Source organism: Camelus bactrianus, chromosome 13 (assembly GCF_048773025.1).
Source record: "Camelus bactrianus isolate YW-2024 breed Bactrian camel chromosome 13, ASM4877302v1, whole genome shotgun sequence".
In the NCBI taxonomy this organism is placed as follows: domain Eukaryota; kingdom Metazoa; phylum Chordata; class Mammalia; order Artiodactyla; family Camelidae; genus Camelus; species Camelus bactrianus.
Genome location: NC_133551.1, coordinates 49,303,624 through 49,328,279, shown reverse-complemented (window position 1 = coordinate 49,328,279; position 24,656 = coordinate 49,303,624). Strand labels below are relative to the sequence as shown.

At 34.1% G+C, this 24,656-nt stretch overlaps 1 protein-coding gene across 5 annotated transcripts in view; it reads right to left on the bottom strand.

The window, feature by feature from the left end:
* Window positions 1-24,656, bottom strand: part of FOXJ3 (forkhead box J3) — a 120,934-nt gene that overhangs the window by 21,883 nt on the left and 74,395 nt on the right. For 4 of the 5 annotated variants that reach the window (XM_045520231.2, XM_074376693.1, XM_074376692.1 and 1 more), the window contains exons 5-6: window positions 23,183-23,266; window positions 10,316-10,417 (exon numbers count right to left, since the gene is read on the bottom strand). In XM_045520231.2, coding sequence (XP_045376187.1) covers window positions 10,316-10,417; window positions 23,183-23,266 — 186 coding nt within the window. The remainder of the gene's footprint in view (window positions 1-10,315; window positions 10,418-23,182; window positions 23,267-24,656) is intronic. The other variant, XM_010959781.3, reaches the window with a different exon arrangement.

The window sequence follows — 24,656 nt, the reverse complement described above, 5'->3', positions numbered from 1 at the left end:
CAATCAAGAAGCTTTTATGTTGATTACCAATAACTGGTATATTAGAAATTAAAGCAAAATTTTAAAATATTAATTTAAAAATATCAATTACAAACCCAAATATATGTTTACATAAAAATATTTTCTCTTAATAAATAAGTAGATTTATAGCTAGATTCTCATATCTGCTTCTACAGTCTGTCTTTTGCCATATGCTGTTTAGGTGGAAGTATAGAAAGAAAACCTAGCATTATATATATATACGTATACACACACACACACACACACACACACACACACACACAATATGTATGTGTGTATATATATATACACATATAATACACACACACACAAGTGACAATTTTTTTTTTATAATGACTTCTCAGAGTCCTCAAATACTACTCCATGCATTCTGTCTAGGTTTTTATTTATTTATTTGGAGTTTTCTTTGATGGGGGGATTGTTTGTTTACAATGGAGGTACTGGGGATTGAACCCAGGACCTCATGCATGCTAAGCATTCTCTCTACTACTGAGCTACGCCCTTCCCTCTGACAAGTGGCAAATTTTTAAAGATTACTTGTAATGTGGAATCTGAAACCCTATCGATAAATTGTCATATTCTGTTACATTATAATCTACTGTCTCACCTTGTACTTTGAATGGATCATTTATCTATGCATTATTTTGTAACTTTATGCACTGGTCATTTGAAAAATACTGGTTCAGTAAGTAAAACAGGTTTTCCAAATATTGGCGCATTTCATTATACAACATCAAAACATCACACTTGTTAATATCATCAATAATCTCACTGGGAAAGTCTTTAAAGACTGTGAAGCTATCAGACTCACTGTGGTGGATGTAAGTTCCCCAAATGTCTGTTTTTTGACTAGAAGTTCAAATTTTATTACTGGCAAGAGATACTGTCCTCTAAACTGGAATTTGACACAACATTGTAAAATGACTACAACTCAATAAAAAAGTTAAAAAAATAAAATAAAATAAAAATTTTTTAAAAAAAGCAAAATGCAAAATATCTAGAAAATAAATATAGATCATGGGAGGAACAAAAAAAAAAAAAAAAAAGAGATACTGTCAACTCTTTTCCTTGAAGTGAGAGGCTTACTTTGCTCATTTCCAAGAAAATACCTGCCAAATACCCAAATCGGAGTAAATAGTGTCAATTATCTTTCAAGTAAAATCAATGATTCATTAACAAAACAGCTAGTTCAACATCCAATTCACAAAATCACACAAATGCTCCTTCTTGAAGCAACCACTGTACTTCAGTACACAGTGTGTTTTGTGCATACTTTACATTTCATCACACAGAATCTTAAAAAGATGTGTACTCAAGATCACAATTTAAAAAAAAAAAAACTGTGTTTCCTGCATTGCCAAGGATATCCTTAAGTAAAACTAGTACTTTTTTTTAAATCTGAAGGGTGTGTGGCAGTGAAGAATACTACAGTACAGTTAAGTACCACTGCCTTGAATTATGCTAACATTTACATATTATTTCTTTTGCTGCATCTGTTAAAACACACACAAAAAAAGACAAGGCAAGTAGTATTTTAGTATTATCATGAAAATAGCTTTAACCTCATGGAATCTCAAGAGCCTTGGTTACTCAGGTGCCCACAGACCACAAAGCCACTGATACAGAACATTACCCAGCACACCAGAAGGTTCACTCATAAACTCCCAATCATCATTCACCAGTCAGTCATTATCCATCCACAGGTAACCACTACACAGACGCCTATTATTGGTTTTCCTATTTTTAAACTAAGTATAAATAGAATCATACAATGTATATATTTTCTGTTCTTTTGCAGTAAATTTAGCTAAAGGATTACACAAAGCTTTGTTTTCTACTACATTAATATTGGCTCTTAATCTTTACTACGTCATCCCATTTTTAAAAATTTATTCTTTTTCATCCAATTGAAAATTTTGTTTTATCACATATTTATGTCTCAGATTCATCTGAAATTGATTTTTGTGAATGGAAAATCTGATTTTTCTATTGATTCACACCATTTGTTGCAGACATCATTGAACTCTATTCCTTAAGTTTGTTTATTCTTATGCCAATACCACATTTTCAGTTATTCTAGGTTTATTCTTGTTACTTGGAAGTATAAATCCTCTAGCTTTTCTATTTTTCTTCAACTACTTTTTACCATTTGAGGTCTCATTTACATTTTTAAAATCAGCTAGTCATTTCCTACTATCTCACCTCCCCACAAAAAAGAATTGTGGAATTTTGATTGGGATATTAAATCTGTAAATCAACTTAGGAAAAACTGACTTCTTTACAATAATCTTTCTCTATGAAAATTATATATCTACTTATTTATATTCCCTTTATTCTCTCTCAGTAATTTTTTATACTTTTATGTGTAGAGTTCACTTTTTATTTAATCCTAGCAATAAGCATGCCTTGGAGATATTATGGGTTTGGTTCCAGACCACCACAATAAAGCAAGCATAGAAATAAGGGGAGTCACAATAATTTTACTTCCCAGTACATATAAAAGTTACACTTACACTACACTGCAGTCTATTAAGTGTGCTATAGCATTATATCTAAGAAAACAATGTACATACTTCAATTTTAAAATACTTTATTGCTAAAAAATGCTAACCATCATCTGACAACACAGGGTTGCTACAAACCTTCAATTTGTAAAAAGTGCATTATCTGGGTAGCACAATACAGTGAAACACAATAAAACAAGGTATTTCTATATTTGATGTTTTTGAATGCTAACCTAAGGTTTATCTCTTAAATTTTGTTTTCTGTCTGGTATGGCTAGTACACAAAAAAAACAACTAACTTCTAAAACCCAACACTGACCTACTATTGAGACCTTGGTAAATTCACCTATTAACCCTAAGAGTTTATCTGTAGATTCTTTTGAATTTTCCATATAAATAATAATGTCATCTGTGAATGACAGCTTTACTTCTGCTTCTCCAAACTAAACTATTTCTGTTTTCATAACTTTCATTTCTCCTCTCCCTGCCTGAACACTACTGTCATACATTTTACTTCTGTATGTTATAAACCCACAATGCATTTTTCTTTTTTTTGCTTTAAACAGTTATCTTTAAAACAGATTTAAACTTTTTTAAAGAGCTATATATTTACCCACATAGCTATCATTTCTGGCGTCCTTAATCCCTTTGTGTAGATCCCGATTTCCATCAGGAACTTCAATTACACATATATTAGGTTGCTTAAAGTTGTCCCCACAGCTCACTAATGCTCTTACTTTCTTACAGTCTTTGTGCGTTTTACTTTGGATAGCTTTCATGCTATATATTCAAGGTCACTAATCTTTTTCCCTCTTACTTACCTAATCTGCTGTTAATCCCATCCAGTTTATTTTTCAACTCAAAACATTACAATTTTTATCCCCAAGGAGTTTGATTTGGATTTTTTTTTAATATCTTCCATGTGTCTATACACATGTTCAACCTGAACTTCCATAAAATAGTTACAATAACTGTCCTCTCCCCACCCTCACTTTACTGAGATATAATCGACATATAAAACTGTGTAAGTTTAAGGTATACAATGTGTTCGTCTGACACATTTACGTTTACAAAATCATTACCATCATAGCACTAGCTAACACCTCCATCATGTCACATAATTATCATTTCTTTCTGTGGTGAGAACATTTAAAATCTACTCTCTTAGCAACTTTCCTGTATATAATACAGGGTTGCAAAATCATGTATGTAACTAGTATACATCAGATTCCCCAAACTTAATCATCTTTTGACTGAAAATTCCCTTGGACCAACATCTCCCCATTTCCCCCACCCACTAGGCCCTCAAGAACCATCATTCTATTCTGTATCTGTGAGTCTGGCTAAGATTCAACATATAAACCACTATATATAAAAATAGATAAAAAACAAATTTCTTCTGTATAGCACAGGGAACTATATTCAATATCTGGTAATAACCTTTAATGAAAAAGAATATGAATATATGCATGACTGAGACATTATGCTGTACACCAGAAACTGACACACTCACTGTAACTGACTATACTTCAATTAAAAAAACAAATTCAACATGTAAATGGTATCATACAGTATTTGTCTTTCTCTGCCTGACTTACTTCACTTAGTATAATGCCCTTAAGGTACATCCAATTTTGTCACAAATGGCAGGATTTCTTTCTCATGGCTGAACAATATTTCACTGTATATATATATACACCACATCTTCTTTACCCATTCATCTGTTGATGGTTCCTCTCACACTTAGGTTGTTTCCATATATTGGCTCATGACAACTGTTCTAAATGTCCTTTTCTACTAGTCCTGCAGCGTTGTCATTTCTGGGTCAGTCTGACTGACTGACTTTCTCCCCATTACAGGTTGTTTTTTTTTTTACTACATCTTCAATTGCTCGGTAATTTTTTACTGGATACCAGACTATTGTGAATTCACATTATTAAGAGCTAGATTTTTACATTCCTGTTTGTGAGCTTTATTCTGGGACACAGTTAAATTATTTGACAACAAGAATGAAGTACTGATACATGCCATAACTTGGATGAAGCTTGAAAATGTGTTCAGTGGAAGAAGTCGGACATAAAAGGTCATATATTATGTGATTCCATTCACACGAAATGTCCAGAATAGATAAATTCAGAGAGTTAGAACATGAATTAATGATTACCAGAGGATAGATGAATACTAATGAGTATGGAATTTTCTTTTTGGGGTAATGAAAATGTTCTGGAATTAGATGGTGGTTAATGGTTGCACAATCTTTTGAATATACCAAAAGCCACTAAATTTTTAAACTTTAAAGAGGTGAATTTTATAGTCTCTGAACTGTATGTGAAAAAAATTTAAACTGAATTTTTAAAATCTTATTACTAAGCTTTTGAACAGCAAAGGAAATCATAAACAAAACAAAAAGATAACCTATGGGTTGGGAGAAAATATTTGCAAATGACACGACTAACAAGGGTTTAATTTCCAGAATATACAAACAGCTCATACAACTCAAAAAATAAATAAATAAATAAATAAATAAATAAATAAATAAATAAATAAATAAATAAATAAATAAATAAATAAATAAATAAATGAATGAATGAATGAATGAATGAATGAATGAATAAATGGGGAGAAGATCTAAATACAGATGGCCGAAAGGCACATAAAAAGATGCTCAATATCACTAATTATCAGAGAAATGTAAATCAAAACTACAATGAAGTATCACCTCACACTGGTCAGAATGGCTATCATTAGAAGTCCACAAACAATAAATGCTGGAGAGAATGTGGAGAAGTGGGAACCCTCCTACTCTGTTGGTGGAAATGTAATTTTATGAAGCCACTATGAAAAACATTATGGAGATTCCTTTAAAAACTGAAAAAAGAGTTACCATATGATACAGCAATCCCACTCCTGGGCATATATTCAGAGAAAACTAATTCAAAAAGATACATGCACTCCAATGTTCATAGCAGCACTATTTACAATACCCAAGACATGGAAGCAACCTAAATGTCCATCAACAGATGACTGGATAAAGAAGATGTGGTATATATACACATAATGGAATACTACTAAGCCATAAAAAAGAATGACATGCCATTTGCAGCAACATGGATGGATCTAGAGATTATCATACTAAGTGAAATAAGTCAAAGGCAAATATCATATATCACTTATATATGGAATCTAAAAAGTGACACAAATAAACTTATTTACAAAACAGAAACAGACTCACAGACATAGAAAACAAACTTATGGTTACCAAAGGGGAAAGGGGGGCGGGGTGTTGGAGGAGGGATAAATTAGGAGTTTGAGATTAGCAGATACAAACTACAATATATAAAACAGATAAACAACAAAGTCCTACTGTATAGCACAAGGAACTATATTCAGTATCTTGTAATAATCTATAACAAAAAAGAATACGAAAAAGAATATATATACATATGTATAACTAAATCACTATGCTGTACCAGAAACACAACATTGTAAATGAACTGTACCTCAATAAAAGTTTCATTATGTTATACCCATACAATGGAATATTATTTGGCAATAAAAGGAAGGAATGAACTACTGACACATTCTCTAGCATTGATAAACCCTGAAAGATTTACAGCAAGTGAAAGAAGTCAGTGACAAAAGGAAACATATTATACAACTTCATCCATATGAAAAGTCCAGATTAGACAAATTTACAGAAACAGAAAGTAGACTAGGAGTTGCCAGGGCCTGGGGAGAGGGTAGAATGTTAATCGTGATGACTGCTAATGAGTATGGGTTTTTGTTGGAGTAGTGATTAAATATTCTAAAACTGACTGTGATCACGGTTGCACAACTCTGTGAACATACTAATATTAAATTACACATTTTCAATGAGTGAACTTTATAGTATGTGAATTATATCTTAATAAATCTATCTAAAAAAGAAAAAAAATCTTATTACTTGAAAATAGTTTGATCCTTTGGGGTTTTCCTTTTAAGGTGCATCGGTTGAACCAGATCAGCATTTAAGACTAGGGCCAATTTTGTCCCACTACTAAGGCAAAAGCCTGAGTATTTTCACTAATGGCCTGTGAATTAGGAAGTATCTCACTCTGGTGGGAACAGTTACTATGCCTGGCCCTATGAGTCTCAGTGACTGTCCATACCAATATTTTCAGGTGTTTCTTTCCCCAGTCTCAACAGCTTCCTTACTTACGGCACTGACAAGTACCTGTTGAAGACTCAAGGGAATCTTCTGTATAACTGGAATTCTTTCTCTGTGCAGCGTTCTCTTTTTTGAAATGCTGTCCTGTGAGCTCTAGTCACCTTGGATCCCATGATCTCTTAGCTCAACATCCTCAACTCAAGGAAATATATCTCTGTGCCCTGGAAACTGTCTCCAAGTAGTAAGCTAAGAGAACTGTAGGGCTCACTTTGTTCACCATTTCTCAGGGATAACTGTTTGGCCCAATCTCTTAAAAAAGCATTGTTTCATATACTTTGTCTATTTTATTTTAGGTAGCATATTAAATCTTGACTCTTATTCCACCTTGGATGGAAAGAGAAATAAAATTATCAGCTTTATTAATCTTTTACAAAGAACCAAATTTTTGTTTGTTGACTTTCACTACTGTACACGTGTCTTCTATTTCACTGACTTCTCTTATTTTATTACTTCCTTCTTCAGATTTATTTTGCTCTTCTTTTTCCAGATGCTTAAATTAATATTCAACCTTTATTCTATTCTAGTACATGCTTCTAGTACATGCTTTTAAGGCTAATACCTTAACTGTATTCCATTGGCTTTATTTCATATTTCTGTTTTTCGTCAATTCAAATTATTTTCTAATTTCTATTATAACTCTTCCTTGATCCTGGGTTCTTTATAACTATATTGCTTAATTGGCAAACTTTGGGGAATTTTCTCATTACCTCTTTACTATTATTTCTAACTTTAATTCCACTGCATTTGAAAATACATTGTACAACGTTGGTTTCCAGAATTTGATGAGAATTACTTTATAGTCTAACACAAATCAGTATCACATAATTCTCAGGGTAGGTCCCAGTAATCTGGGTTTTAACAGGCCCTTCTAGTTATTCTTAAATAAGCTGAAGTATTAACAATCACTGCCCTAGATTTTACCACATGCCCTTGACTTAGTACTTTTACCACTTCCCATACAATGCAAGGACATTAACTGCATATATTTCCTCTTGTCTTACACTAGTATGGTCATGTATTTTAACTTCCACAATATTTTAGACTCCAAAGCATTGTGTAATAATAGCACTGCTATTGCTTTAGTCACTCAATACATATTTTTATTTATTGACATACATAATCTTTTGGTGTTCTTCATCCTTTCCTGTACAGGATAATTTTCTTTCTTAAATTAACCCCCTTTAATTCTTTTAATACTGGTATACTAGTAACATTCTCTCAGATTGTTTTTGTAAAATCCTATTTACTTAATCTTTTTTCATATAAATCCTAATTTTAGAATTCTGGATTGGCAGGTATTTTCTTTCCACACCATAAAAATTTCATTCTAGTGATGTCTGGTTTTTATCATTTCTATTCAGAAGTGAGTGCATTCCTTTGAAGTTGTCTTTTTCCCTATCTTCCAGTTCACTGATTCTCTCTTCTGATATGTCTAATCTACTGTTAAGCCCATCTACTGAATTCCTACTTTCAGTTATTACATTTTTCAGTTCTCTTGGTTCTTCCATACAGATTCCAACTCTGATAAATTTTCTATAATTCATCTATTTTCTTTAACATATTAGTCACAGTTACTTAAAAATCAGTATCTAGATCAGCTGTGGATATGTTTATACTACGTCTTTTCCTCTCCCCAAACTTGGTATTTATTTATTTGGTTCTGTTTCTTGGAATGTCTGAACATTTTGACTAAAAGTGGGACCTTACTTATAAAAACTTGCAAAAGCTCAGGATAGGTTATTTTCCAGAAATGATTTAGTTTTCTTTTGCCAAGTATAAGAATATTAGCATACCACCCTAATAACAATTTGAAACTGGTATATTTTGATTTGCTCTTACTCATAAGTCTAAAGTATCAATTTGAAAACCTGGGGTATTTACCATGACTCCCTCCTCCTCGAAGAACTACAATTTTTGCCCCACCCTCATCCCCCGTGAAACTACTGAATTCTGGCTACGAAAAAATCTAACTGATTTGTCTATATTTGAGCCCAAGTACACATAGGTTAGGAGTTAGCAAATGCCTGAAGTGGATATCACTTGCAAAAAATTGAGCACACTTCTGAGATTCCTCAGGATCTTGTTCCTCAAGCCCTGGCTGTTTGGTAGCCTCAAACTCCAGTTTTTACCTCCCAAGCTTAATGACTGCTCTAGGTTGCAGCTTTCTGCTCAGCCTCTATACCATGCACTGAAAGCTAGGAAACATCTCGAGGCAAAATTTGTAGAGTTTATCTCATTGTGGTTCCCTTTTTTCTGGGATCTTCACCCCTGAAGTCCTGCTTATCTTTTATCCTATGCCTCTCTTCTCTTTTATTGGTGGGTAGGGGTCGGGGAGTAACTTTATACAGATGGGAAGAAGGGTTAATCTGATACTAGCTATTTTATCATACCTGGAAGCAGAAAACCAAAAACTCCAGCTCCTTTATTTAGTCATGAAGTCCCAGCATTACCATTTCTTAATCATTTCCTAATAGCTACAACCATCTATTTTTAGGCCTCAGTACTTTCTACCTGGACTACTGCAAAGAGCAGTATTGGATACTTCTGATTCCAACCCATCAGTTACACCAGGAATTCTCAAGCCTAGTTGGGTACCATTAGAGATGGTTTTTAAAAGTACAGATTTCTGGGCCCTACCCACAAGGATACAGTAACTGATTTGGTAGGCCTGCAGAGGAATCTGGGAATTACTACCACCACCAAACACACATACACTAACAGCCCCACCAATCCCCTAGGTGATTCTCATGGAATCATACCACAGATCAATATTTGGGAAAAACTATTACTCTAGCTTGTTTCCCATCTAAATAGGAAATCTGATTAGTCACTATGATTATAATCTGTCTTCTGTTTATTCATTACCTTTCTACAAATGAAAAGATCCTATATATACTATATTAGCACAATTGAGTATGTATATGTGTTTGTGTTTATGTGTGTATACAAGATAATAGAGGAATGAGAGAGAGATAAAGCATGAGCAAGTAAAAGTAAGGGAAGGGGGGGGAAGGGTAAAAGCAACACAGGCAGTCTGAGTACAAGTGTGAGAGATTTACGGCTTCAAGGTGCTCATCATGGTCTTGTAAGGTAGGAAACAGATTCATAATACTGAGTTACTTCATGAACCTCCCAGTGCCTTTTTAAAAGGGGTTTTGAGATATGAGATTAAGAAATTACCTGGTAAAGAAGAGATTATTTGTATCCCCTTAGGTATTCAATGAGTTGGCACAAAGTTTTGACCCTTGTTGCTTCAAAAAAAAAAAAAAAACATTTGTAGCAGACTACCACATACTATTTCTGGGGTATGTACCTAGACTTGAATATCATGAAACAGGTTGACCATCATTCCAACGCTTTATTGAATAAGAATCTTCCAACTTTTCCAGAGAACTCTTTATTTTCTTCTAACTTGTGTAAAACTCAAAGCACTGTGGATTTACCTTTCAAGCTGCCATGTACAGTTTGGCCAAATTTACACCATCTTTAAACTCAACCACATAGAAATCTATTGTTAATATAAAAGCAAATTAAATGTATTAGTCAATGACATTTCAAAAGTGTTCAAAAAAAATGGAATTACTTTGTTAGTCACAGTGTTGATTGCCAGAGTTGGAGAGGCACTTCCAGAAATAATACACTCCATTCCCAAAGAATCTGAATCTATGCTATATGGAGTTGAGGCCTAAAATACAAGAACAAAATAAATAATTAGCTCATAAAACCAGCAACTTTAACACAATTTGAAGTTATTTAATCAAGTTCTCCAACATCCAGTTTTGTGCTTTGCTTCTGAAAATGAACTTAAATTGTTACTGAAATCTCTTCTATATTTTAATGTGCTACTGACCTGATGATGATTACAAACTCCACTGGTATGGCTACTCCTTACCAACTCTTTTTAGCGGTTGTGGGATAGATTTACAAAAATTAGAAATAAATGTCTGTAGCAGAGACTGCTAGTGGTCCCCTAATATCCACTCTCCACTCTTCTCCCTTTAGTAATAGATCTCTATAGTCATCAACTCATGGCTGCCCAGCTTAAGATCACCTTTTCCAGCCTCATTTGCAGCCAGTTGTGGCCATGTGACTAAGGTGTGATAAATGGAATGTGAACAACACATGCAACTTCTGGGTCATGTCTTTGAAAGGAACTAGCTTGCCCTCCATTCTCTCTCCCTCTTATTGCAGGCTGGGACACAGATGTGGTGGTGGTGATCTTGCTTAACCAGAAAGCTGAGGGTTAATATCTGGGGAAAACTGGAAAGATAAGATTAGAAAGAAACATCTGAGTGACTGTGGAATAGAGCTGGTTATCCATCAGATCCACCTATCAGCTTGGAGTTTTACCTAAGAGAAATAAATCTCTCTGGTTTAAGTCTCTCAAGTGTAGTTTTATTTTTCTTCCTTTGTCTATTAATGCAACTGAACAATATCCTGAATAACACAACTTCATATATATCATTTATAGAGCTAACATGAGTGTCAAAAATCAATATAGGTTTTCTACATTTAGAATTCTTGAATACAGATTGTGACAATTCCTTTCTCTCTCTCAAGAGAAAGAGTGATTTCACTGAAATGCATTTCTGGTATTAATTTCTTTATCATTTAATCCCTCAGCATGAATTTCTTTCATCAGATAATCCACAAGGGTAGGGAACAGGCATCTTGAAAAAAGCAAGACAAGGGTCACTCCTGGAAGATACAATCTAGCACTTACATGCTGGATACACATTGAGAGTGATATGAAAATGGAAAAGGTCTTCAGAAATACAAATGGAAGAACTACAAAGACAACACTGTGTATGCCCCAGCTATGGTGCCAGCCAACTTAGCTACACCTAAATTAACAAAGATTAATTTAGAGAGCTTCAAATCTCATGTTCCTCTAACTCAACTCGGTCATCTCAATCCAGACTACTGGTTCACTATTTAATTCTCACTACTCTCCACTAGTAAGAAGAGGCAAGCCTGTGCTATGTGATTTCATTCAAATTATTCAAATTTTACGCTCTTTTTCTCACCTATAAAATGATTATGTCACTTCCTTTAGAAGTTTGTTAAGAGTATTGAGATAATTTATGTAAAGCACTTAGCACAGTACCTGAAATGCACAGTAAGTGCTAGCTGCTATGATGACTATTAAAATATATCTACTACTGATGCTAAGGATCTGCTGATAGGAATATTCAACAGTGATTAATGGAAAAGGAGACAACTTTGGTTTGAGGCACTGTAGTCCCACAAGGCTAGATTCATAGCTTTAGATACTATAAATTAGAGAGTAAATTTTAAAGAATCTTTTAATTAGATATTCTTCATGGATACTTAAATCCGGTTCAATCAAGAGAATAAAGGACATTCTCATTACATGCTTTGATATGCTCAATAGTATAGTACATATTTTTATTTGTAGGTACACTGATTCTATGTTATTAACAGACAGTAGCCTGATTAGTAAAGCTAATTTAATTTGGGATCTAGGTATCCCAAAATGTATTTGGGTAACTATTACTATTGCAGCCAAAATCCAAATTGTGGACAAATAAAAGTATCAATGGATCTAATCTAGGTGGAACTAGTCAGCTTGTGAAAGATCCTTTCTGGAGGTTTCTCATACCTCCCTTGTCAAAATCCTACCCAATCAAGTTCCACTTCCAGAATGGTAGTGAATGTCCAGGATATAAACCAAAATTACATGACACACAAGTAACAGGAAAATGAAAATCATTTGCAAGAGAAAAGACAATCTACAGAAGCCCCACCACAAGAAGACTAAGATGTTGGAATTATGAGAGAGGATTTTAAAGTAGCTATTATAATTAGGCTCAATGAGATAAAGGGGAAAAATCTGAATTAAAAAATAATGGAAATCTCAGTGGAGAAATAAAAAATATCAAAACAGAACAAAAATTTACAAATGAAAAGTATCTGAATTTTAGAAGCCAATGGATGGGATTAATAGCTGAATGGAGATCAAACAGGAAAGAATCAGTGAACTCTAAGGTAGATCAACAGAAATTACCCAATCTAAAAAATAAAAAGAAATATGATTTAAAAAAAAAAAAAACAAGGAAAAAACCAGCTTCAGAAAGCTATGGGATAATCTCAAAAGGTCTAACATATATAATTATAGTTCCAGAAAGACTGAAAAGAAAGAAAATGGTAGAAAAAATATGGAAGAAATGATGACTAAAAGCTTTGGAAATTACTAAGAAGACAAATTTACAGAACCAAGCTCAGTAAATCCCAACAGGATAAATTCAAGGGGGAAAAAAATCATACTTGGATATATCATAATTGAACTATTGAAAAATAAAGGAAGAAAGCAGCCAGAGAAAAATGACATCACATACAGAACAACACTGATTGGAAAATAACTGGATTTCTCAAAAAAATGATAGTCATTAGATAGTGAACATCTTTGAAGTACAAAAAGAAAAAAATTTTCAATACAGACTGTATATCTTATGAATATATTCTTTAGAAATGTACATTTTCAGAGAAACAAAAACTAAGGGAATTTGTTGCCAGGAGATCTGCAACATAAGAAAGTTCATTAGGCTGAAGGGAAATTACAGCAGAGGGAAATTTGGACCTTGAGGAATGAATGTAAGTATGAGAAATAGTAAAGATCTAGGTAAATAAAAAAGACCACTGCTTTCCTCCTAGGTTTTAAAAATCACATATAATTACTTAAGGCAAAACTTATAGAACTATCTTGCAAGATCATCAATACTGGCAGATGTAATATGTATTACAACTACAGGGAATGGTGAGAAAAGGGGCAAAGAAAAGTGTCACCTATCACTACAAAAAAAAAAAAAAAAAAAAGGATGTTGAGGCCATCAAGCCAGGAGCCACTGCAGTCTCTGGACTGTGCACCATGAGGGGATTTAGGATGGAGAAAAGGAGGATGTTGGCCCTAGTTACAGTGCATATCAAAGGAATGATTTCAATGAGCCCAGACTCTTGCATTTTCCCATAAAAAGAGAAGCACTAAATTCATTAACTTGAGATGTTTCGTTTTCTTTAATTAACAATCATCTTTTGATGTTCCAACCACCTGGTTTTTGTTGCAAAAACTCCTGTATATCCTGGCTTCCCCTTAACTTTCAGAGCAGTCCCTCAGAGCTATCTGAGAGGCTGCCTTCTGGGCTTAAGCCCTCAGCAAGTCCACCAAATAAAACTGTAATTCTCAATTTCTGGGTTGTGCATTCTTTTCAGTTGACATTACAAAGAAAGAAAATTATAAATCTATATCCCTCATGAACACAGCGGCAAAAATCCTTAAGATATTAGCAAAATGAACTCAAGAATATGTTAAAGGGATAATATATCATGACTCAGTAGGGTTTATCCAAGGAATACAAGATTTAACGTTCCAAATGCAATCAATATAATTCAACATGGGAACAGAATAAAGAAGCAAAGCCATATAATCACTTCAATAGGTACAGAAAAAGCGTCTGATGAAATTCTACACCCATTCATGATAAAAACTCTTACCAAACTGGGCTTACTAGAGAACTTTCTCAACCTGGTAAATGGCATCTACAAAAGCTCTACAGTTTATGTCATACTTACGGGTGAAACACTGAACACTTTCCCCCTAAGAATGGAAATTAAGTTAGGATGCCCACTTTTACCACTTCTAGTTAATACTGTACTGGAGATTCTGGTCACTGCAGTAAGTTTCTAGGAAGTGATGGGGAAGAGGAGTGGAAGGCACAGAAAAATTACCTATTTGCAGATGACATAATTGTTTATACAGAAAATCCCAAGGCATCTTCAAAAAGTACTAGAACTAACAAGATTGTAGGATACAAGGTTAATATACAAAAATTAATTACATTTTTATTACTAGCAGCAATTGGCAAATGGATTTTAAAATATATAGCATTGAGAAACAAATATTCAGAATTAAATCTAACTGGAAACATCCAAGTCCTCTATACTGAAAATTAAAAGAACATTCCTAAAAGAAATTAAAGACGTAATGAATAGAAAGATACTACACTTTCATGGCTTGGAAAAAAAATCAATACTGTTAAGATGTCAATTCTCCCCAGGCTGGTTTGCCTGGGGATAAAGAATTAAGGGAAACACAAGTTACAAAGGGGCATGAGGAAACTTTTGGGCATGACAGAAATGTTCAGTGTCAACTAGTAATTTCAAATGTCAAAAATCCTTAAATTGTAAACTTCAAACATTCAACTAAATGTACATATGTGATCTCTCAAAGTGTTGTAAAAAAACAAAAAACTAAATCCAATCTATTCATCAAAATGACCCCTTATGAAACACTTCCTGATCTACAACTAACTGGAGAGCGTTTCTCCCTCTTTAAAACTCTCAGGAAATTCCATTTCTACATATCTTTTGGAGGCAAAATATAGTGCCTCCCACGTAACATACACTCAGTACATGTTTGTCCAATTGAAATAAATGTTTTTTCAGTTCCCTGAGTTCTAAGAGTAGGTATGTAGATTGCATTCCTTCCTCTGCTCACTTATATCTTTAAATGAACCATCCCTCATTTAGACTCAGCCTCAGAGAAGGAAGGCACACAGAGGGGGATCATTCAATCAACAAAACCACCCTATATAACAATGGAAGAAACTGAGTCACAAATAACAACACAATGACGACAATCTCAAATATGCTGCAAGATGCACAATGTCCTGCCTGGAAGAATGTTCTCTTTTTCTATTCATCCATCCATCCTCCAGTTAGATTCCTGATTAAATTTGTAATCGCCTTTGAACTAAAACACGTAATTAAGCTCTTAACTTCAAGAAAAAGCTGTGTGTATTCCCTCATTTTTGTTTCAACAACAGCTGGATAATTGCAGGTTACGTGTTTTTTGCAGAGGCCAACATGTTTAGGACAGTGAGTTTATACACCTGCATAGCCTTTATGCGCTCAAATAATTTCCACAACAATGCATTAGAAGATTTAAGCAAAACTATCCGCAGCAATTTCCTCCTGATTGCTCTGCTTCTACCCTTGTTCTTACAGCTTATACTCCACATAGCAGCTAGAGTGATATTGTCAAAATGTAAGTCACATTATGTCACTGCTTTGCTTATATCCCTCCAATGGCTTTCCACCTCACTCAGAATAAAACTTGAGCCTTTATAGGCATAAAAGACCCTACACAATTTTCCTCCAGCTTCCACCATCTACTTCTCTGACATCAAGTCCTAATATCCCTCCCTCTTCACACATTCTAAACTACCCACGGAGGCACCTTGTTATTTCTCCACATGCCAAGTATGTTTCTACCTAGAGCCTTTGTACTCACGGGATTTCAGAAGGGAGTCTCTCCCAGATCTGTAGAGCTTATATTTTTATACAAAGAAACTACTGCCAAAAAATTAAGCATTTAAGTTATAACATATAACTTTAAAATTAGGTCTCCTAATTTGCAGGCTAATAATATTTCCCCTAAATCTTGTACTTGATAAAAGTGGTACCTCATGACTTTGTAACATGACTTCATTCTGCTCATAATTTTATTATGTTCTTAAACTCACAAAGGAACTTCAGATCATTAAGTGCTGCTAAAATACAACACAATCTAAAGGGTATTTGTTTGGGGGGGGGTTTGTTTTGTTTTTTTTTAAAAAGAATTTACTACTGCAGCCAGCACCCCACCCTAACTTCCAGCTTTAAAATGTTCAGAAACTTTACATTTCTAACAGGGGCATTACTTCCTACTTACAATTCCTTCAAGATACCTTATCTATGCTTAAGCATACAACAGAAACACAGTAAACATATGACCTCACTACCCACAAGCAACAGTTACATAGAGTCATTTCATCTGCTTCTGTAACAGTACTAAATTCATCCACTTACATTTTAAAATTCTGAATGAGGCACTTAGGCAAACACTAAGCAGTGACCAAGAAGAGATTTTCACTTTACTTTGGCGAAGGTATATCGCCAAAGATATACCTTCAGTCTACTAATTTAAGAGGAACAGCTGTGCCCATACACACCCCAAAGAGACAAAAGGTGTTTTTTAAAGTTATTTTCTTGGTTGGGATTCAATTTGCTGAAATAAGTCAAAGGTTATGAAAATGTAAGAAGCTGTGGAGAAAAAACAAAACAGGGTACACACAGGTCTGACACACAAATATACACTTCACCAACAGAAAAGAAGGAAAGACGTAGTAAATGTCAGAACCCAATCTTACCCTTCCACATTCATCTCTCCACTCTGAAGGCTGATTTGTACAAACATTTGTAATTCTCTGCTTGAGGGTTGTTTTGTTTTCTTTTCCTGGTTGTAGAGCATGCTTTGCTTTGTGCAGTGCAGGCCAGAAGTGCACAAAAGCTAATGTCCCTAGAAGTATTAGCCATTCAATGAGGGAGAAGAGGTGATGGATAAATATCCTAGCTCACTGTCCCCTAGTTTGAAACTGCAGCCCAGAGTTCACCAGTGGACTGAGCTCTAAGTGCTCACAGTGGTACCTGATTTGGTAACTGCCCCACTTTCCTAGGATCGCCACTAAACTATCAGGGCTCCAGTTTTGGTCAACTTTTTAGGGAACTCGAATCATGACAGGTATCTTCTATCAACAGGAAAATCTCCTAAGACAGCCAGAAAGTTTTCCTACAGCACAAAGTTCTGCCTTTGACTCCCATATCTTTGTGGGGCTTCCTATATGTACACAGGTAGTAAATTTGTTTTTCTCCTATTAATCTGTTGTTTTTTTTTTTTTTTTAAATTATACAGGGTCTCAGCCAACAACCTAGAAGGTAGAGGGAAATTTCTTTTTCCTCCCCTACAGCATCTTTCTCCTGCAATGAGTAACTTCTGAAGAGCGGTGTCTTAACTAGTCTCATTTCTTTCTCAACACTACAGGCTCAACAAAATAACTTCCTTGATCCCTTTAGGCTTTCTACCCAAATCTTTCTACCCCTCATCTAAATGCCCACACCCTAGCCAAAGTTCTTCATATTAATTAAAAGGGTCCTCAATTATGTCTACCTGTACTTACTTACCAGTCAAGCATGTAAGTTGTTTTCTCCAAACTGAACACCCTTTACTATTTTCTATGCAAAAAAGTTACACTTCTGCATCAACATTTTAAGTCTCACTCTTCTTCCTAGAGGCCCTCCCAGAACAGTATTATCGATTTCAAGTCACTTTAGTTATTGCTGCTTGATTAATTACTTGGTACTTGTTCTGTCATTTATAATATTTGTTATGTAATTGTAAGTGTGGGAGATTCTCTTAAAATCAAGGACCATTAACCAAAACCAGACAAAGACACTACAAAAAACGAAAATTACAGGCTAGTATCTCTTATGAATATAGGATTCAACAATATATAAAAAGGATCATAAACCATGATCAAGTGGATTTATTCCAGCAATGCAAGGATGGCTTAATATTTGCAAATCAATGTGACAAACCACATTAACAGAAGAAAGGATTAAAAAATCACATGATCACCTCAATAGAGGGAGAAAAAGCATCTGACAAAGTTCAGCATCAACTCATGATAAAATCCTTCACCAAAGTTGGTACAGAGGGAATATATGTCAACATAATAAAGTCCACACATGACAAACCCACAGCTAATGTCATACTTAATGGTGAAAAGCTGAAAGCATTGCCTCTAAAATCAGGAACAAGTGGCCCATTCTCGCCACTTCTATTTAACATAATACTGGAAGTCCTAGCCACAGCAATCTGACAAGAAAAAAAGCAAAACAAAACAAGGCATCCAAATTGGAAGGTAAGAAGTGAAACTGTCACTATTTGCAGGTGACAACATACTAGATGTAAAAAATCCTAAATCTCCAGCAAAAAGCTATTAGAACTAATAAATGAATTCAGTAAAGTTGCAAGATACAAGATTAATATACAGAAATTTGTTGCTTTTCTATATACTAATAATGAATCATTAAAAACTCCAACAAAAAGAATAAAACATCTAGGAATACACTTAACCACGGAAGTGAAAGACCTAAAAACAGCAAGGAAGTGGCACAAAAACAGACACATAGATCAAAGGAACAGAATAGAGAGCTCCAAAACAAACCCACACACTTATGATCAATTAATCTATGACAAAGGAGGCAAGAATATACAATGGAGAAAAGACAGTCTCTTTGATAAGTGATGCTGGGAAAACTGAACAGCTACATGTAAAAGAATGAAATTAGAACATTTCCACAAAACATACACAAAACTCAAAATGGATTAAAGACCTAAACATAAGACCAAAATCCATAAAACTCCTGGAAGAGTCCATAGGCAGAACACTATTTGACATAAATCATAGCAATATTATCTTGGATATCTCCCAAGGGAAAGGAAACAAAAGCAAAAACAACCAAATGGGACTTAGTTAAACTTAAAAGGTTTTGTACAACAAAGAAACCCCCCAACAAAGCAAAAAGACAATATACTGAATGGAAGAAAATATTTGCAAATGATATGATCAATGAGGGGTTAATATCCGAAATATATAAACAAGTTCATACAACTCAACCTCAAAAACCAAACAACCCAACAGAAAAATGGGCAAAAGACCTAAACAGGTGTTTTTCCAAAGAAGATATACAGATGGCCAACAGGTACATGAAAAAATATTCAATATCACTAATCATCAGAGAAATGCAAATCAAATCCACAATGAGCTACCACGGAACACCTATCAAAATAGCTATCACCAAAAAGTCTACAAATAAATGCTGGTGAGGATGTGGAGAAAAGGGAACCCTAGTACACTGCTGGTGGGACTGTAAATTGTACAGCCACTATGGAAAATAGTATGGAAGTTCTTTAAAACACTAAAAAAAGAGAATTATCATATGATCAGCAATCCCACTCCCAGGTATACATCTGAAGAAAACAAACATACTAATTTGAAAAGGTATATGCTCCTCAATGTTCAAAGCAGCCTTATTTACAATAGTCAGGATATGGAAGCAACCTAAGGGTCCATCAACAGATGAATAGATAAAGAAATAGTATACATACACACACACACACACACTATATATATATATATATATATATATATATATATATATATATATAATAGGAATATTACTTAGCCATAAAAAAGAGTGAAATTCTGCCATTTGCAATAATATGTATGAACCCAGAGGGTATCAGGCTTAGTGAAATAACTCAGAGAAAGACAAATATTCTATGTTACCATGTATATGTGGAATCTAAAAAATAAAACAAACAAATGTATATAACAAAACAGAAACACTCTATGACTGAGGAAAAAAATGTATCATTTGGAGTGTCATTTTTTTTTTCTAACAAACTTTATTCACAATGTACAGCATTTTCCTGGTTAAAATGCACAACTTTTCATGGTAGTAAAATTAATAGTATGGACATCAACAGAAGAAAGAAAAACTGAAGAGGAGTTTGATCTTTGATAAGTTCCACCAATGTATTTTTATTTTCATCTACAGAAATAAAGGAATCTGGGTGAGGGGGAGGGGACAGAGACAGATTCACAGATACAGAGAACCAATTAGTGGTTACCAGTGAGAAGAGGGAAGGGGGAGGGCCAAGACAGAAGTATGAGATTAAAAGATAGAAATTATTACATATAAAATAAATAAGCAACAAGGTTATATTATATAGAACAAGGAAACATAGCCATTATTTTATAATAACTTTAAATGGAGTATAATCTATAAAAATAATGAATCACTGTTGCACACCTGAAACTAACATAATATTATAATCGACTATATTTCAATTTTAAAAATCTTTAAAATAACATTAAAGGAAAAAAACTAGTATTCAGTTCTAAAAAAAAAAAAAGGACCACTATCTCACAATAAGATATGCATATATAAAAAGAAATCTGATTCAGTGTTGTGATTTCTGGCACAGCAAATGCTAGTGGCAGTACAGTACAGTTGTAAACAGCACAGCCTCTGAAGGCAGACTACCTGAGTTCATAATCCTGGCCTTGGAACTTACTGTCCTTAGTATCCTTGGGCAACTTAACATCTGTGCCTGTCAGTTTGAACATTTGGAGCTACTATAAAAATTGTATGAGTTAATATACACAAAATTCTTTTTAAAAAATCTAGCACATAAACTCAATTATCTATTATTATTATGCTGTTATCTTAGCTCAGGTTGTTATAACAAAATAATGTTTAGTTTTTAACAAAACTTTAAATGTATAAAAATCATATTCACTATCTGACTGTCTTAGGCATTTCTTTACATAAAACCCAATGGTTACTTAAATATGAGTATACTGAAATACAAACTTTGTCCTAATAAAAGTACTACCCTCTCATGCCCCAAAAAGCCTCTAAATGAAAAAATAGACACATTAGTTTATCAAGACACAAAATTATGTCTTCTAAGAACATTTTCTTTCAGAGTATTTGTTAAACAGTATCTGTCTCCCTGACTATACATACTCTGCTTACAGCTGTTGTCTTTCTATAGGTTCCTAATAGTAGCAACCAGCACATAGCTCAGGCCAAAATAAGTATCAATATACTAACTAAAAGGTTCTGGTACTGAATATTTTATGGAACTATATACTACAAAGGCAAACCGTTGAAGCTTTTACATGCTTTAAACCTAAAAAAGATAAACAGCAGAAAATACAGAAAATATATATCCAAAATGCACATTCCAGGATACATGCTTATTAGTATATAAAATATAATTCTGTAATCAGAAGCCTATACTTCTAGACTTGCATTATAAAACTGACAATATGGGCTCTCAGAAATAAAGAATTGCTCTAAGAACTATGAAACAAGGTAACAGAATATAAAAGCCAGGCTTAATATCTAAAAGGAATGCACAGTTGTCAACCCAACTATCGATTCAAATTTCCAAAAATAATTCAAGTTCCAGGAACTTCAAAAGAAGAAAGCAAATGGTAAAGAAGACCACAATTACTCAGCCCCTCAAGATACACATCATTGCTAATGCTCTGGCTTAAACAACATGGATTTTTCTCCAATTCCTTCAAATTTTGGCAATGGATGCTAAATATTTTGTACTCCACATTTTCACACAATTAAAGGCCACGTGCTAAGTCTGTTTTAAAAGGCAGAAGCTCACAGGCGGGAAGTGAGGTTCATCCCCTCTCAAACCATTACATACATAGCTCATCGACATCTCTATCTTAAAACTCTGGTACCAGGAGACTGTGCCACCAATACAAATAAACTTTATCTTCTTAAGCTTTGGTTTGTTTAAAACCAAAAAGTGGTCTGGCCTAAGAGTTCATTTTCAATTCTGTAGAGTCTGGTAACTGGAGTACTGAATTCCCTTTGCTGGCACCAAAAATCTGCCTGACTAAACCCCCTTGTTGCGATACTTCATTGGCTTACCCGATCCCAACTTAAACCCAGCTTAAGGTCCTTATCTTTGAGGTCAAGAAGTTTTCTCTCTCTATCAGGAATGGGCAGAAAACAAATTTATTTGACCAACTTCATCTTCTTATTCTTAAATTTCCTTTATCTTGTCTTATTCCCTTTGTCCTGATTTATTCTGCAATTACTGATATCTATTATAAGCTGTGAAAAACACTAACACTGGAGATACAAACATATTTTCTCTTTCCTTAGGGGACTGCAGTCCAGCAAGGAGACAACTATAGAAACAAACAATTTCTAAAAAGTATGAGAAGCTCTATAAAAGAACTTTGTAAAAATTCCATAAGAATATAAAAGAAGAAGTATGAAAAAGCATTACAATGTAGTTAACATTTGAAATGGCTCTTGAAGAATTGTAGGGTAGGCTGGTGTATGTGTGTGTGTGTCAGTTTAGATGTTAGAAATGCAGAGCAAGAAAAGCTGAAAGGTAAAGTTCATGTTTGACCTACAGCCAAAGTTTTGACTACAAATGTTACAACAAACTACTCAGGGTATCAACTGGAGCTCCTTACCTCTTTCATTCTTGCAACTTAATTTTAACCGTGAATTCACAAGTACGAAATATCTTAAAAAGAAACACATACTGAAAGTTTTTATGTATAAAATAATTATCACATGGTTGGAAGCAGGAAAAGAAAATTTGAGGATAACCAGGAAAATTCAATATAATCAGACTGATTAACTGCAGTGAAAGGAAATAGTTTTGTTCTATAAAACCAGTCCTCAATATTGTAGATGCAGAGGAAAGCATTCCAAATTAAAACTCAAGAGACCTGGATTCCAGCCTCAGTTAGACAACAGCTGTGCCCTAATTACCAAACAAATGAAAACAAATAACAACAAGAAAAAACTACTTAATTCCTTAACTGTCCACCTAACTCAGAGTTAAGATCAAATAAAGTCTGAAAGTGCTTGAAAAAAAAATAGAAAATGCTATCCAAATAAAATATTACCTTCATTATGGTCATACTTAGGGTAACTGAAATGAAATTTTAAGATCTATATTTCTGACATAATAACTGCATCATACTAAATTTACCCGTTCTACAGATCGCGCTCTCTTCTTTGGCCGAGTAGGCAGTGCATCTTCCTTCGGATTGGTGTCAATTGCCCAATAGGACCCCTAAAGGTAAAGAAATAAATTATGTTAACAGTATTATTACAGCAACTCTGTAACACTAAAATGGACTTTTACAATCCTGCTTCAAAAGCAAACATTTTGCAGATACAACGAAAAAATAGCATGAGAAGAAACACTTGTTTTAAGCTGAAAAAAGTAAAGTTTTTATGAGAAAGAAACTCCATTTGTAATGATTATTAAAGAGAAAAAAAAATCACAATCCGAAGAAGCCAAGTCAAGAAATCTGCCACAGTCAAACTAAAAAGAGAAATGATCAACTGAACACATTTTTAAAAAATATATACTAATTCTTAATTGAACACATAGATAACTACAAAAGTATATGACATTCAAGTCTAGTAGAATTTTATATACAAAGATACTATAGTTTCTAAACCCTGGGACCTCACAAATATAAACAAATAAGTGAAACAATTTATAAAGACAAATTTCTTAACCACATTTTATACAGTAAATACATTCTGAGGAGCAACAGTCTATACATAAATCTTTTATTGCTTATTCTGTTGTAATTAATTTTAACTATTTATCCTCTTACTTTTTAATACAAGTTCTCAGATCACTCTTTTGAAAATATATATTGAGGACCTATTGTGTTCCAGGCACTGCGAAATTGTGACTTCTTTAAAAAAAATTTTTTGAAGAGCACAGATCACATAGTTTGCACATATACAAATGAGGAGACCAAAACTCAGAAAGAGAAACATGGTCTGTGCAACCAAGGATATGAGAGCCAGGACCAGAATCAAGTTTAATCTTTGTGTCTATTACCCTTTCATTAATCTTCCTAGACTACTTTTCCAGGCAATATTTTACAATGGGGGAAATACAGTTCTCATCTATCAATTCTTACACTCTGTGACCAACATGAATTATTTGCTTATACTCCCTTAAACATACCATGTTTGTTCATGCATCTGTGCCTGCCCTACATACTGATCTCCTTGCCTATAATATCCACCTTACCAATGACAAACTCAAAATTTAGCTCAGATATTATCTGAAGGAATCCTTTTCTGATGCTCAGAGGAGCATACTCAAGAATTCATCACTCTCTCCAGAAGGATGCAAGATCTCTATACTATTTATACATTTAGACCACTGACTGCACATAACATTACAATTTTATTTATAGGTCTGTATCCCTTACATACTACTAACTCCCTAAGTGTAGAGACTCTTTTCTATACCCCCAGTGCCAGGCACAGTGTCAGACACAGAGCAAGTACTCAACAAACACTTGTTAAAATGGGGGGGAAAAAGATGCTGAATAAATTGTGCCAAGAATGTCACAGTACAGGGTATGATGCCAGGCCTCCCCAGGTCCTAATTTAGGCTGTACCAGACCTTAGCACTCACTTCATCACTTAGC